Source organism: Tauraco erythrolophus, chromosome 6 (genome assembly GCF_009769465.1).
Source record: "Tauraco erythrolophus isolate bTauEry1 chromosome 6, bTauEry1.pri, whole genome shotgun sequence".
NCBI classification, from domain to species: Eukaryota; Metazoa; Chordata; class Aves; order Musophagiformes; family Musophagidae; genus Tauraco; species Tauraco erythrolophus.
In genome coordinates this window covers 37,401,884-37,419,520 of record NC_141470.1, presented here as the reverse complement: position 1 = coordinate 37,419,520, position 17,637 = coordinate 37,401,884, and the positions used below count along the sequence as shown (strand labels likewise).

General features: G+C 36.2%; 1 protein-coding gene across 4 annotated transcripts in view; it reads right to left on the bottom strand.

Annotated features, from left to right (window-relative positions):
• FMN1 (formin 1) overlaps window positions 1–17,637 on the bottom strand; it is a 180,016-nt gene that overhangs the window by 109,343 nt on the left and 53,036 nt on the right. For 3 of the 4 annotated variants that reach the window (XM_086613530.1, XM_086613531.1, XM_086613532.1), the window contains one exon: window positions 2,507–2,568. In XM_086613530.1, the coding sequence (XP_086469656.1) occupies window positions 2,507–2,568 (62 nt within the window). Of the gene's footprint in view, window positions 1–2,506; window positions 2,569–12,775; window positions 12,809–17,637 lie in introns of all 4 variants that reach the window. The other variant, XM_086613529.1, reaches the window with a different exon arrangement.

The following is a 17,637-nucleotide window of genomic DNA, read 5'->3' as shown; positions in this document are numbered from 1 at the left end:
GCAACAAGGAAGAGATGATGAAGACACAGACTTGCCAAGAAAACACAAATCAAAACAAAAAGCACCATAAAGGAAGTAGGCATTACCCTTACGCTCTGTATTTCTCACATGTGTTTTCTAAGCACCCACTGCTGGTCACTGCTGGGGACAGGACACTTGCTTCAACTAGCCTTTGGTAGGGAAGTTTTTATGTCCTTCAATATTGTAAAATGAAAAATCACAATATATCTCAGGAATCATCAGTCTTACAAACAGAACTCTGTGCAAGGTCTACAGTAACTTGTGAGTAATTCCAAAATGGAAATCCAAAAATCTTGTTTGAACAGTGTCTTGCATACAATTAACTTGAGTATTATTTTTATGAATCAACTATTTTTCTGATCACCACGATGTAGACCTTACACTTTGCCATTGTTACCTACAAGGCGTATAAAACATTTGTATCACCTTTTATGGTTTGCCTTTGGAACTACATAGTGGAAGATACAACACTACCAAATATGAAAATAATCACCAAATGCATACAGTATAAGAATACCTGATCTGTAGGACATTGCTGCTAAGAGTGTATAAGTCTTCTACTAATCATAGACAGCAAATATTGGTATTTTAGCTTATTTCTAATTATATTTACATACATATATAAAATGGTAAGATTTTATGGTGGTGAAAGTTACATCACAATTTCACTTTTCTGGAGACAGCCTATTCACAATTTCCTTACTACTAAACAAGGTAACATATAAACACAATTAATCATTAAAACATGATCATATCTGAGGAAAACTCAAATAATCCAGATGAATAATAATCTGATTTAAAAGAGAATGTTTATATCATTCGAAGTTATGAGAAGCAAATAAATGAATCATCTTCTCCTTCAGTGTCTTTCAGAGGTACTTTTATAGAAAACAGAACTCTTTTTATGAAAGATGAAATTGGAGAGATGTGCAATTTTTCAGTGGATACCTGCCAGTGCCTGTCTCCTCTGCCTCTACTGTTTCCAATATCTGTTTTGGGATCGTTAGCCAGGACGGGACAGGCCTTGGTCACCAGGTGGTGAGCAATTATACTTTGCATCACTTGCTTGTACATATTATTATCATTATACATACATATATTAATTTCTTAATATTATAATTATTAAACTGTTTTTATCTCACCCCACGGGTCTCCTTCCCTTTTCCTCTAATTCTCTTTTCCTCATTCCCCGGGGGTGGGGAAGGGTGAGTGAGTGGCTGTGTGGCATTTAGTTGCCAGCTGGGGTAAACCATGACGGTATTCTCTTTAAATACCCTCTCAAAATTAATAAATCTCCCTTGCATTCACCTACTGTTCTTACATTGCAAAGTTATGCTGTTCTTTGTAAGGGTTATTATTAATAACATTCACTGTATATTACTGTGGTATTTACGTTAGTGCTAGCTTGCATTTCCCTGTGATGAATTTTAAAAGATGCTGCACACACCTGAGACTCTTTGCCTGTCCTGTCCACCTCACTGAGCTTTCTCAAATTCATAGGTTTTAATTCCATTATGTTTTGGCCCTTGTGCAGATACGAATACATAAATACTCTATGTAATACAAATACCGTACTTGTACTAGTACGATTATTGCTGTATGTGATATGCCTAGTGACATGGTCAATGTATGAATATACTGGAATATCAGACTCTCTGTGTTAGTAGATCTTTTTTTTTCCACGCTATTTGCCTTAATGATGACAAAGAAAATAAGGAATGTTTTGTACTTGATGACTTGAATACTAAAGATTTAGCATATGGACCTGTATTAGAACACAGTGCAGCTATGCTTAAGAATATATCACAATTGGCGAGAAAATGAAGATGTTAATTTTTCTTTAAACTAGGACTGCTCACTAAAGTCACTTTAAGTTATACTGCCATTTAAGTTCCTGCCTTTATGATAAAAACACTTCTTTGTAATATTTCATTTGCTTAGCAGAGTGAATCACACCAAGGGAAAGTGAGTTCTAATATTAAACTTCGTTACTTCTGATTTTGAAAACTAGACAGTTGGTCAAGTTTACACTTACAAAACCAGACAACAATAAAGAATGCTCAGTACAAAATTTCCGAGTCTCACAAATGGAATTACCATGCTTATTTTTCTGTCTAAAACTGCAAAAAACTGCTTCTACATAAGTATGCTTCATTGAGAACGAGTCGTTAAATGCCGATGCTTTAATATAATAAGCAAATGCAAAAGCACTACACTGCTAAGTTAAAGGGAAGAATTTAAGAGTACAACAATAAGCAAAACTACAAAGGGGAAACACGTAAAACTGCTTTTTGCCATCATATATGACTGCATGAATGGATTTTAACTCGATTGATTTTAACTGAGTTGGCAGTCAACTGAAAACAACTTTTAGAAAGAAACAATTAAATTCTTAATATTTGATGGAAATTACATGCTTGCACTACTTAAATCTGTAAAATGCACTAGAGTCAGGGAAAGAAAAAAATTAATTACAAAAGTATACCTTTAATGTTTCAATTTCTTCTTTGTGTTCCCTCTTTAAATGCAAAATGGCAGCTTGGTACTCTGTAAAAATGAAAAAAGTACATTCCATAAGAGTCAGAAAATAATTTGTCATCTTCAGCATAGTATATTTCATACAACACCACCAGGTCCAAATGCAGGTGTAGGCTTTCATATAAAAGACCTTTTACAATGATGATGGAAGAAAATCTGAACACAGCCATTAGCATTACTTTCTAAGACCACATGACCATATTTTCCATGGTGTTTCTCAGAGTAGAGGATAAAGCAAAGAGGTCTTCCATGCTGAGAGGGGAAAATGTAGGGAAAATACATCATATTGAAATAACAAGAAGAAAGTAGTTTTGCTTAGCTTTCCAGATAAATGTAAAACTGGTAGGACATTATGACATACACGTGCACACACACACACACCCCCCTCTGAATTTAAAAAACAGACATGCATTAGATACGATTATTTAAACTGAACTGTAAACATACAATCACTATACACAAACAAATTGGATAAAAGAGCATTCCCAAATACAAACAAAGACCCGGAAAAGTATTCAACAGCAAGAGATACAAAGAATTCTTTGCCTTAATTCTATCAGATGAAGATTGCTTACAGGGTTTAAGTACCTTCACAGGGTACTAAATAGCTCTTCCACTCAGGAAGAATATAACAAAATCCAAAGGTATGGCAAAATTGAAAACATGAAATTTAAAGACAGAGAAATTTAAATCAGGAATGAAAAATGAGGAGGCTGGGCATTGATTACATAGGTTTAGTGATGGCTGTAATGTTAAAGTGTAGATTTACCAAACGGACCTCTAGAATCTGGGTCTCATACTATGGTTTCCCTCGATCCATACCATGGCTATATTTGGCTCGACAAAGAAAGAGAAGACCTATCGTTACAGCTGTGTAATGACTTAAGAGAAGCCTGTCTTCTGTAAGACATTGGCCCAGAAGCTACAGCCCTCCTAAACAAGCAACTGGAGTTAATTCTTAGACCATCAAAGCCCCGCTTCCATCTGATTCCAAATCAAAATTCATCCAAAGTGTATTTCCAGTTCCCTAGCTTGGCTTCTGCTTCCTCAACTGAAAACGGAATCAAATCCTAATTTAAACAAGGATTGAAAATAGTCCAAAGACTTTAAATTTTACTTTCAATGTTCTCTAACACTAAGAGGCTTGTATGGTTCCTGGAACACTAGAACCAATAAAACATCAAAGCATGGACTGAAGTGCTAGATCAGTAACATATTCTAGTACTTAGGTGCTTTTTTATTTTTTTTTCCTCCTTTTTTTCTTTTTTCGCTTGAGAGCACATGAAGGGAAGAGGTAAGGAAAGATAACCTGCTCATCACCCTGAAATCTGTATGACCTGGACGCTTTTAATGCAGAGCTATTATTTTCAAACACAGGTGAAGATATTTGCAAGCAGCTGAGCTGATACACAAAATCAAAAGGAAAAGGGACTGATATTTTACAAGACACAAAAGAAAAAACTTGGGTGATTCCAACTAGTAACAGTATCTATCTAAACTCCTCCTTCCCCTCTAACAGGCCTCTACTTAGAGCTTTCCAGCACAGGAAAACCACCTGACTGCTCTGCTGGAACCGGTTAGATCCACGGACTTTTAGATTTCCTGCTGTTAATTCCTCTGGCTGGTTGATATTCCCTCTGGACACGGGCTCTACTTATCCATTCACCTAAACAAGACTTAAGAAAGCAGCTGCCTCAGGTCCCCAGAAAACGTTGTGACCCTTCTGGCACCTCAGCCATTAAGCACTCACTCAGTTTGCAGGGCATGAACCTTGCCAACATCCTGACTTGAAGTTTAGCTCTTTAAGGTCACATGATAACTGAAGCGAACAACAGGCTTTGAAAACACTGCAAACAATCAGTTCTTAGTTTGGCCAACAGAAGGATACAGATCTATCTTAACAAAAGATCTACTTTCTATATGGGATTGCCCAATGCTTAACATTCTTAGGGATTTGGGTAAGAGAGTCATAGTTCACATATACTGACATAGACCTGCGCCAAAAGCAGATTTTTCACAATGTCTACCCACTCCCAACCCGCTGTTGCTTATTTTCTTATCGTGGCACAAATGTTTGTGCAGCCAAAGAATGATGGCAGAACCCACATGGATGAAACCTAACACAGCATAAAAAGTTAAAGAATGATTTTAAAATTCAGTATATGTCATTTTTTGCAAGATACCATGATTTTAAGTTATTTAAGTTGGCACACATTTTTCATCACTTCTCCTAGCTGAAAGCTCTGAAACAGGTTCTAGAGATTGCTTTGTTTAATCTTTCTTCTAAAGCAGAGGTAAAATTTAGAGACTAACAATTCTTTTATGGTTTACTTATTCCTTAAAAATATGCTTAAAAAGTACTAGAATGTAAGAATTAATAAACCTAATTCATTACTTAAAATGCTGCTACTGCGTAAGAGCAAGTGTATCATAAATTGATATACCGTAACATACTTACTAGATTGTCTACTATGCAATAAACTGACATTCTATAGCATAAGCTTCTTTTGTTTCTATCATTATATTTCTTTTTTAACTAGAAGAAACTATCTATTGGATAGAAGCTGACACACAGCAAAGTACTTTTTTAATTCTTCTCAAGCAAACATTTGGTTTTGTGTGTAAGATACTATAATGAAAAAGAAATCACATCACAATTATAGTTTTGTATAATACAAAGTAACTTATGTTCATTCCTTTCATATTTTATTGTGAAGTCACCTGAATTTGGTATAATTCTACATGAACAGTTAACATCCCAAGAAAATAACCTGCACACTGAGATGGTAATCTGAATCATTAAAACCCTGAAGAATTTGACTAGAAAGAATAACAGTATCCATATAATTCCAGAAATTAGTTTCTGAACATACTAGCAACAGAATAATGAAGTTTAATTATGCAATGGTGTCGAGATGCTGCTTAGAATGGTAAAATCACAACAGCAAAGTAAACAATAATGACATGTTAATGGAAGGAACTGTACCACAAACAAAACATAGGTCAGGTTTTATTACTGAATTCTTAAATTCCATTTAAATCACAAAACAGATTCATCTAGACTGCAGAAACAATCCAGAAATACTGTAAAAACTCCAAATTATCAAGGAGTGATTTGTCTAGGTTACAAATTAACTATGCCAGAGTTTAAGAAATCTGATGCGGCTCTGTGTGTAGCCAGCCTGATTCTCGCATAATCATTGCAACTCTTCCAGCCGCCTTAGTTAAGACGCATGAACATAATGTGGATAGGTCTGAGAGCCAGCTGAGATACAAGGTTGCAACTGTATGACCTCCCACTTCCTGGTGCTGCAATACCTTAAGGACCTCAAGGACCTCCAAGACTGACATGGAAATAAAGCTTCTAATTACAGAACCACAGAACATCTGAGGTTGGAAGGGACCCCTGGAGGTCATCCGGTCCAACCTCCCCACCCCCAGAGGTGGTTGCCCAGGACCATGTTCAAGCTTCCATGAATCTCCACCCTCTTCATCCTCTCCGGGCAACCTGTGTCAGTGCTCAGTCACCTTCACAGCAAGAGAGAGTTTCCTGACGTTCAGCCAGACCCTTGTGTGTTTCAACGTGTGCTCACACTGGTGCTGCCACAGGGCACCACTGCAAAGAGCCTGACTCCCTCTTCTTTACACCCTACTTTATAGATCCAAGTCGATCCTGTGTCACAAGGTGACTCTTTACTGTATTCCATGCCAGCACATACCCTTGTTTGTGTAACGTCAAAGAGGTTTTATTTTCTGAGCTTTTAAAGTCTTTCATTATGCTTGATAACAGAAGGCTGATTGTACAAACATCCTGTTGTACTTGCCTGGTCTCCAAACAGCCGGCTGGGACAACAGTGGCTGTAGGGAATAAGTAAGTTAGCTATCCCTAATGTAGATACTAATCCAAAGGGCTTTTGAAATAAACAAATCAGATACAAATCAGACTGCAAGTGCTCCTATCCTGAAAAATGCCCACAAGCAAATTAGGGTTTCACTACTGAGAAAACAAATAAAAACATTAGTCCTTTACACAAGGCAAACAAACCAAAAATAAACAATCTCACTGCACAGATTCAGCTCCAACCAGCTCTAACTCTTAACTTTCATTTACTACTTCTAATTTACTAGTTTTTCCTTTGTTTTGAGAGAACTCCATCCCAAGAAAAATTTAATAAATGATTGAATTCATTGCCTATTCGAGCACACTCTTTACTTGGGCAACTTAATGCTTCCTTCAGTCAATAATTATAACCCACCGTAGCTAAAGCAAACTTTCAGTTTCAGTGCAGTGAACTAAGCAAAAAATCTTACTTTGGGATTACCCACGTCACATATTCCTAATTACAGAGGTTGGGGGCACAATGCAAAGTCTATTTTTGTTCATATTTCTACAGGCTTTTGAAGAGGTAAACTGAGAACTGCCACAGTGCAGAGCGGTGCAACTATGAAATAAAAATCAGTGTCAGAGTGAACAAAACTATATCCCTACTGAGACAAGCCAAAAGTCTATTTTTCCTAGTATCCTGTCTCAGTAGCCAAAAAGCAGTTGACATGAAAAAAAAAAAAACAAAACAGCAAAAAAGGTAGTAGTACTATTCCGGTACACTCTTCCAGCAATCTGATTTGCAATTCAGGAGATTTCTAAACCAGAGAAGTTGTTTGCATATTTAACAGCTTGCGAGTGGATTCCTCTTCCATGAATGTGCATTGCTGATTTTAAAACTCCTGCAAGCAGACAATGTCCTGCAGCAAAGAATTAATTGCACATTAAGTAAAGAGCCTTTCGTCTATTTTGAATTTGTACCTGTTAGGTTCATTTGATGCCTCCAGTTCCTGTGCTGGAAGAAACAGTGAAAAACTGTTCACCATTTACCCATTTGCTGTTTTTTAAGATTTTAGAGAACTCCATCACATGCCCCCTTGATTGATTCTTCTCCAGCTGACAGAATATTAGTCTACACAGGCTTTCCTCATAAGGAACACATTCCACATTGTTGACCAAAGTTGCCATCCTTCCCTGAACCTTTTACAGTTCTACTGTACCCTCTCTGAGTTGACAAACTACAGTTTCCCACAAAATTCAAAACGTGGACATTTATACAATGGCATTATGATGATCTTGATTTTATCTGCTATTTCTTTCTTACTACTTCCTACCACTTCAGTTGCTTTTTGACCACCACCGATCACTGAGCTCACTTTTCCTGAGTTTTATGTTAACGTTGAGGTCTTATTTTTAAAGAGTAATGATCAGATTAGAGTTCATTATTCTCTATATATATTTAGGATTTTTTTCAAGTGCACATCTGCATAGTTCTATATTTTGGATTTCCTTTGCCATTTTGTTGCATAATTCCTCAATCTTAGAAATTTTTTACCTTTTTTTTTTTATTATTCTCATGAAAAAAAAAGTTCATTCTGACGAGAGAATGCTAAATTTGCATTCAGGTCTTATCTCCACTACTCTTGCTAACTTCATATTAGCTGCAAGCTTCCTCTTCTCACATGTCACTTTTCCAGTCCATTTATGCATACATGCAGAGTCACAGAGTGCTTGCACCCTGAGGAAGTTTGGTGACGTAACAAAACTAGGAGGAGCACCTCATAAACTGGAGGGTGGTGCTGCCATTCAGAGGGACTTTGACAGGCTGAAGAAATGGGCTAGGAACCTCACAAAGTTCAACAATGGGAAGTGCAAAGTCCCACATCTGGGGAGGAACAAGCCCAAGCACCAGTACATGCTGGGGCTGCCTGGCTGGACAGCAGCTTTGCAGAAAGGGACCTGGGGGACACCAAGCTGAACATGAGCCAGCAGCGTGCCCTTGCAGCAAAGGCGGCTGACAATGTCCTGGGCTCTGTCAGGAGAAGCGTTGCCAGCAGGTGGAGGGAGGTGATCCTTCCCCTCCACTCAGCACTGGTGGGACCACACCTGGAGCACTGTGTTCAGCTCTGGGCTGCCCAGTACAGGAGAGATATGGAGCTCTTTTGACTCTACCTCCATATATGCATTACAATTCTCACTGTACATTAAATGTTATCTCTTGTAAAATCATAATTGTCCTTTTTTTGGTGTTACTTGTTTGAAACATTATTCTCTACTACAGATAAATATGATTTAAAAAATGAAATTTGGAATATTGGAATAATTTTCATAATTAGTAAACATTATACATTCTGATGACAAGAAAATAGATCTCTGATTTCTTGAAAATCTGAAGGAGGTGATTGAGAAAATGTAAAATTAGTCACTACCACTGGGTGGCAGTTTTGTACTCCATTAAATATCCCTTTTTTTTCTGAAGTCAAATTGTAATTCACCAATTTATGGATATAGATATATTGTTCTTTTATTCTGAATGTGAACTTGTTAACTCAGTTTTTAACCTAAATTTTTATTTTAATACAGTTTTTGGTCTTATCTTTTTCTGAATAATTAGTTTGCTAAATTTTATTTGATAGTAACATATACATCTGAAATTTCCTTGTTTCAGCTCTATGTTTTAAAAAGGTGCTTGGAGGGAAAAAAACCCCACAATTTCTGGAGCAATCAACTAGACTAACAGCATGATCCTGTTCTGCCACTCATAAACAACATTAGAAAGTATCATAACTTTACTTCCAGTCATACTATATTTAGTTTTGCTTACACAAAACTGCAGGAAAAAATAATTGCAATTAGTATTTTATCTGATTTTTAAAAAATATTTTAGCATTCAACATTGCAAAGACAGAACCAGTACAAACTTGATAACATTCTTCCTCAGCTAACTTCCAGATTTGGTATCAGTCTGCTTCATGATTTTAAAGTATGTGGGCAACAGGGATCATGTAAAGATAACATTGACCGAAAAGATAACAGCATATCAGGACAAGAAATCTGGACCTAAAAGCAAGGATTTTTCATAGTATTTTCTTTATCATAAGGTACTACAACATTTGAAATGCTCCAGTTAAAGCATGGAATTAAAATCTACAACAAAGTAATGTGTTGCAAGAAGGAAATGAGATTGCGTTTCAACTAAATACCCACTGCAAGGAGGAAGCAACTGTGTCCTGTAATTGCATCAAACATAGAATCTAAACAGATTAAAAGAATTACTGCAGAAGCACAATGGAAAAGCTGAAGAAGCACAATCAAACAATTAAAAATGGGTGAATAATTAAGATGGACAAGAGCTGAACAAAGGGCTTAAAATGCTCTAAGGCGTCAGAATTGGAATTTGTTATAGAATCATAGACATCAACTGTGTGAAAACGTATTGTGGAACAGTGGGCAAATGCCTGCAATCATTTACACACCACATCGGCTGGAGCAAAGAGTGTATAAATACAATGAAGAACATCGGGGGGGGGTACAGGTACGACAGCAAAAGGTTGTATTCACAATCTCTTGAAGAGCAACTTGAAAACAAAAGTACCTGGAACCCAAAAAGTTGACAGATACCAAAACTTACACGTGGGGGAAGAGGTAAGGCATTAGAGAAAGATTGCTTATGTTGATGCAAGTTACACAAAAAGCACATACTTTTTAACAGTTATTGTATTTTATAACTACGAGCTTTAAACTTTAACACTGAATAATCTGAAACAAAGGAAGACATATTCAATATATTGGACTAATTTTTACAGCACCTCGTTTTCTAGAACTTTGGCCCTCAAAGCTAATCTTGCAGATAAGATGTATACAACAGGACTGGTCAAATCCAACCTTAATAATAACAAAAACCAAGTACCTAAAATAGCGGCATATTCTAGTATTATTATGCCCCTGATATCTGAATAAGTTTATCAGTATTTAGTGCTGCTATTGTCCACCTTTAGCACTTATCCTGGCTTTCCAGGATAAACGTGGTCTCCAGGCAGTACACCTGTAACTTCTGTGGACCTGTTTGGGTCTATGGTTTCTACAGAGAATGTTGAGCTAGGATATTGAGGTGTTAAGGATATTGAATGGATGATTTAGTTTGAGCTGGCTTCTTTAAAGCAGACAGATTTCCCAAGTAATTACATCTCTAATGTTTTTAGTTACAAATTCAGACCTTCAAAATCTGAGCCATGTATCTGTATGATCAGTAAATACTGTTTGATGTGTTCAAGAAGTTGCGTAGGCCAGATTTCTTTCACCTCAGAATCCCAGCTTTTTAGGGTAGAGATGAGTGGCAGGATTTTTGTTTTCTGTTCCACAAACAATTCTAAGACGTTGTTTACTTATTTGTTCCATTGGAAATGAGAGAAAAAATAAGAGATTTTTACAGGACGGGCAAACATAATAGCTTGTTCATTCGCTCAGTCTTCAGGCAGGCAGTCAATCACATGAGTAGCCTGTAACTCTGAACACCCGAGTGTTTCTAGGACCTCCACACCTCCACCAGAGTCCTGTAAGGTAGGGTCTACTTTGAGTGAGGGAAATGGGAAATGCTAGCAACTGAATTGTCAGGGAGAGATGAGTCTGTCAGACCAGACTCTTCAGAATTCCATTTTATATCTAGACAACATAACTTTCTACCCTAAGATCATTGGTGGTATGTGAAGGGAAATTCTAACAAATTCCAATATAAATTGCTTTAATTAATGCAAAAATATCTGAACACTGTCTTATTTCCCAAGAAGTATTCCTGCAGCTGTAATGAACATGAGTGGACTCTCATTATGAAACTTCAAAGAGAACAGGACAGGTCTTCAAAGTCTTTGGATTTATTTCTTCTAATATGATGTCCACTTGCATCATCACCTAAATGGTGTTTCATGGTAGAATTAAGGACTAACTACTTCTTCAGTGATATAATGCATCAAGAGTTTATCGTAGTTATAAGGTTTGTTTACAAGTCTTGTAAAACAATCACATTAGACAGTCACCAACAACATCTAGTATTCCTAACTCAACTACAAAAAAGAATCAAAAAAGAAAGAAAACGAATCTTAGCCCTTAGGAAGTTTTGACTCAGCAGATTGCTATACTGTAACTGTTAGAAAAGCATGAGAACAGGAAACTGCTTAATGAATAAACAAATAATGATTTTCCATAAACAATATAATGACAATTTCTCAACTTACAGAAGTAAAGCAGAAGACAGGCTAGCAATACTGAGCCAATACATTATACTAAAAGGAGGACTCAGAAAAAACTTTTTGTTCTTCAGAAAGGGTGTTTTAATCACTAGTGAGTTGGTATTCCATCATTAGAGAATGCCTTTAGGAAGCTTTTATTCAAATATTTATTTTAGCAAAAAAATTTCAGAGTAGTTTATGTACATTATGAATTACACAAACTCAATACCAAAAAAAGCAGCACACCTATGAAAAGTACACAGGTTCACCACCTTCATGACACCAGAATGAAACTAGCCAGTCTTCACCTAAAATCCACAAAAACCCCCTGCTATCTCAGCTGTCACAGAAGGACCTTCCAGAAGATGTTGCTTTCTCTCATTTCCAGACACACGAAAAGATATAAATGCTTTCAAACATGCCTTATTCAGTTATGCCAGTTACTTCAGAAAACAATTGGAGAAGCAGCCTCCCAGTACCTGAAGGGGGCCTACAGGAAAGCTGGAGAGGGACTTTTTACAAGGGTATATAGTGATAAGACAAGGGGCAATGGCTTTAAACTGAAAGAGGACAGATTTAGATTAGATAGAAGGAAGAAATTTTTTACATTGAGGGTGGTAAGGCACTGGAACATGTTGCCCAGAGAAGTTGTGGATGTCCCATCCCTGGATGTGTTCAAGGCCAGGTTTGAGCAACCTGGTGTAGTGAAGGGTTTCCCTGCCCATGGCAGGGGTGTTGAACTAGATGATCTTTAAGGTCCCTTCCAACCCTAACCTATGATTCTGTAACTGACAAGCCATTGTAGAAAAAAAGAGGAATACTATCAGAAAATCCTCTTCTAAATAAACTGAGTTCCAACTCAGCTTCAGTTGGTTATCACACATTCAATAATAATTCGGTAATTTGAAAGAGCTTCTTAAAAGGAGTATCCGAGTCACAAGAGTGTGTACAAAATGAGATCGAAGTAAAGTAAGCTAGAATTCTGAAAACAGTTGTTTATATTACTGAACTTCTATAGCCTTTATTAAATTTTTAGTCCTAAGCAGTGGTAGGTACTGCAGACTCTGCCTTTACCATTTTTATTCCAGAGAAAGGTAAATAATGCCTTTACAGTAACAAGAGACCAAAGACTAGACAAAGACAGACAACATTTCACTGTTCCACGCACCTGGTGGTCCCTCCTTGTAAAGCTTTAGGTGAGCTAGAGACAAAAGCATAAGTAAGATTGTATTTAAGCTTCACACCGGGAATTATATTTTTACACTTCTTAAATGCATATCCTAGCAGGCAGTCTGGTAGTCTCCTTGATTTTTATTCATTACTATAAATGTATACCTCAGTCAGTATTTTCAGCTCCCATTTACACAATTTGTTTCTGCAAAAAATTATCAACTCTTTATGAATTGCTTAATTTCTTAAGTGTTCCTAGATATTAGCACTTCCCATCAAATCAAACCAAAAACCAAATAGCAAGTATTTAAATAAATTTCTACCATGTAAAAATCCCATAGACACTCCTTAGTTAACCATAGGCCAAGTCTATTAACACTTACTACGAAAACAAACTTGCAAATATCTCCGTAAAGCTCTCAGCTCAATACATACACAGAATTGCATACTGCACACTGTAGAATGATTAAAGAAATTATTTTATTCATTCCTCACGATTCTCAATTGGAAATAACAATAGTGCTCACTCATTATTTTCTTTTCATGTTGCTTGGTAAGGCAAGGAGAGAGAGCAAAGCAGATCAGAAAGCTTAGCCTCTTCTGACAGATTCATTCCATACAATCTGATTAGAAGATACAAGATTGGGGTGGGAGTGCTTTCAAAAATTCATTGTTTTGTTTTTTAAGTTGTTTCCAAAACATTCATTAAAAAAAAAAAAAAGATAGACTGTGCAATAACATTGGCTAATGTATGATATATGCCAATGAGTGGCAGAAATAAAGCATATAAGATATTACTAATCATTAGTAAAGCATGGGGCATGCTTCACTGCTTTGCAAAGAAAATACACACTATAGCATGCATGTTTTTCTTAATGCATAGAAAACTAAACATGAAATAAAATCTGGATTATTTGGACAACCTATGTAATTTATGCAAATTCTTAACGAATGTATGTTCAGTTGTATAATCACACAGAAATTATCTGAATACAGAGCAGCAATAATGTTTACAAATATACACAATACATGCTCATGTAAGTCTTCATCATGATACTGAGCAAGTTGCACTGTTCATCACCATTTCTAACAGAAAAGGTAAACGCGTTCACTGGTAAATATGGTGACCTGAAAGTTTAACCTACAACTTTGTGAATACTGGGTACAGTGGGTCACAATGTTTCGAACAGCAATTTTCATTCTCCAAAACTGTTGCAAAAAGCAAGCATACACACTCAAATATCATCTATATCATCAGTATCATCTGTGTTCGAAACTGTACTGTGCAAAAATTACCTTTTCTTCTTTGATAATAAAACATTCTTGAATATATAATTACATTTTAAATGTAACTTTATACGAAAACTTTCCCCTCAGAAATTTCCACAACTTACATTTCAAATAGATGACTTACTCCTCAAACTTTACATAAGTAAATTAACTACCTTCTCTACCATGATCTCAAAACTTGAAGTAGAAAGTAGAAGCTTTGAAGATAAATGACCGCTTCTGGTCAATACATTAATTTTTGTAAAAACTCTTACATATTAAATTCAGCATGTGGAAACATGCAAAATAACATTAACACAATTTAAAAGTAATTAGGGAACTAAAGCTGAAAAACTTGAGAGGAATCTACCTCTCTTGAGATGCACCACACTCCATAACATAAAAGAAATCATTTACTTTTAATTGAGCTGACTCATTAAATTTCAGAATAGTGAAGGTTTCTTAATCTTCTCTCCCTTCCTGGTAATCCTCAGTCCCATCATTTTCAATATTCCCTTTTACTATAGTCCTTGTTTCCACCTCCATTATTTCCCCATGTAGTTTTCCCCTTTAACCACCTGGTGTCAGAAGGGAATCTATGAACCCCAGTGGCACCTTTTTTGTTATTTATATATGTATTTTTACAGGCACATTGATGGGACCTTCCAGGTTTTTCAGGTTACAGTCTTAAAAAGCAGCAACTCTTCAGGCTTTTCTTCCAATAAACATAGTCATGAGCAACTTTCAAAACATGTTATTTGTTCAGTCTTGGAATGGTGTTTACAAAGCATAATTTTCACAGGGAAAAAGTAACACTGGGAGAAATACAGGTATTTATTTGAAATGCCACATGAATGCAATATTTTAACTAGAAAAATTGTGGCTTACACATTTTTTTACGATACGGTTGGTCAGCAAAAGCCCAAAGCTTAGGTTTAAAAAAACTTGACTGTCAGACAGACTTTCTTTAACTTTCTGAACACCAATTTGAACAAGTTTTGCATTTAAGCATCCTTCTAGAATGAGGAAATTAAAATTTATTTGTGCTTAAAGAAATTCTTAGAATTACCTATTTTTTAGAGATATGAGATTGGCTAAAACAATACCGACTGTAGCAATGGCACAGTATTCTAGTCCTTCTTCCCTCACCCCATTCCATCTACTCCTATCTGTTCTCCTTTCTTTACTTCCCGTTGAACCTGAACTCTTTTACAGCCCCATAATTCAAAACATATAAGGGTGTAAATTCCTCAGACTGGGAAATGAGCAGACATCATTCACTTCAACTTAATCTTTTTTTTTTTTTTAGACTTTTAAGGGAAAGAAGAACCTTCCAAGCCTAAAATTTAAATGATTTTCAGCCCTTTAGAGATTCTTGAACAGAGAAAACAGGGAAGATGTGAGGGATACAGATGGAGAGGGACATGTAGATAATAAACAGTCTTAAACAAGCCGATAGTCCAGTATCTAAATACTGTCTTGATATTGAGATAATACAGAAGATATAGGAGTTAATTTACTACAGAAAATGAAGTAACTTCACAAAACTCATTGAATTCCCTGAGAACAACAGAACGATACCCACAGAAAAGCAGCCTCCTGAAGGAAAAAGCAGCAACCCCTTAATTCTGTTACAGAAATGAAGAAAATACTTCTTACTCTTTCTGCCCACAAAGCAGTATAAAGCACTATTCAGAAGCAGTCAGCCGAGTAACTTATCTACTTGATCATTCCTCTCCTGTCACAGGTGAGGTTACAGCTACAGTTTATTTACCTGATAGCAGAAATGAATAGTTTCACCTGGCACTGCCACCCTTCCAGGAAGGTAACTTTAGAGGTGCTGCTGCTAGAGACGTGATTTCTTTCTCAATAAACACCCTACTTCATATTTACAAAAACAATCTATTACAGGATCATATTCACCAATGGAACTCAGTAAACAAGTAACACCTTATCAGCAAACACGAGGAACAAGTTTATTACAGATTTTCTTTGATGAGATACACTCTACCTACTTCATCTAGCACAAATTTAAAATACAAGGCACTTATTCTAGATCTGTAACACCTTCCCAATCACTGTATACTATATATAGTAAGCATACACTGAGAATGTATATCTAGTATACATACAGTATAAGTGCGTGTGTATTCAAACGTGGGTGGGTATGTGGGTGAGTGCAGGCGCACTACATATTCACACACATAGGCACCCTGTTTCCCCAATGCATTCTCAGCAGTTATCAGGTTTAGAACTGTTGACAAATTTAAAACATGGATATACACAAAATTGAGAAATGTACAATAAATAGGGTTGTTTTTTTAAAAAAACAGGAATAAGTGTCTGTGCCATAGCAGAGGGGGCAAACTTGGCAGAGATGATACCAAATTTAACTAAAAAGAAACCAAAAAAGCAGTTCTAAATCCAGGTGCAAATTTCAGAAAGTGTCAGGGTGTTCAGACTCAGGGTTTCATTTAGACTAGTATCTAAATCTCTCATGTTCAAATGCTGGGCCAAACAGAACTTCAGATCAAGTGAACAGTGAGACTGGAGAACAGGAAAGTGAATTCAATAAAACTCAGAGGCATTTCTGTTCTACAAAGGGCCTCATATATTTTGAAACAGAACCATGGAAATAAAATACAAAGTCATTCCTCTTGTGCTGTATACAATTGCTCTTTCACTGTGTTTCAATTATATAACAAGAATCATGTTTTAAAACCCTGTGACCCTTTGCAATGTTACACTGGTAGGACCCATAGTGGTGCCTACATTTCAAAATAAAAACTGCAGTAAAAGAAATAATTCACAAAACTTGCCTTCATTATATTCAGATAATAGATTAATCTTCTCACTAGGAAAACTGTAGTTTAAAAATCAAGTTTCTACTTCGAGTGGATGAAAGCTGTTCTGTATGAATTCTTAAGCACGCTGGTATCTATGGCTACACAGATGTATGCATCCAGATAATGGTTTTGTATACTGTAAAACATGTCTTATCAGGCATCTGCTGCAAGAGATGCATCCAGACCCAAACCCAACAGGTCTCCTAAAATTACTGCATTTCTATAGAAGGTATGCATAATGAAATAAAGCAGGGATTTTTATTGAAAAAGTGGAGCATAACTCTTCTTTACCCTCACCTTGTAATAATATAATCCTCCGTGTATAGGAAGGCATGAAGGTTTTATCACATAGCCTTATGCACAGTTATCATACTGTAAGTTTAGGAAGTCAGTATTCTTTCCCATTCTGCATCTGCATGTAATGCTAATAGCCTATAAACAGAAAAAAGAATTTAATTTGGCTTGAAAAATAGGTCAGGATCTTTATTCCAATTTTACGGATGGGTAAACTGAAGCTTGGAAAGGTCTCACAACTTTCCTGAAGTCATTCCAGAAAAAGGGCTGGAAATGCAACACAAGTAACTTAACAACAAATCTTCAGCATTAACAGGTGCCTATCTTTTTCTTCCTATCTCAAGAGGCACAGCACAAATGACAGTTATCAGCTGAGGTGAGGAAAGAAAAGTAAAAGTTTCTGCTGCTTGCTTGTTTTTAAGGTGTTTTTTTTTTAATATTTTCAAAGTAA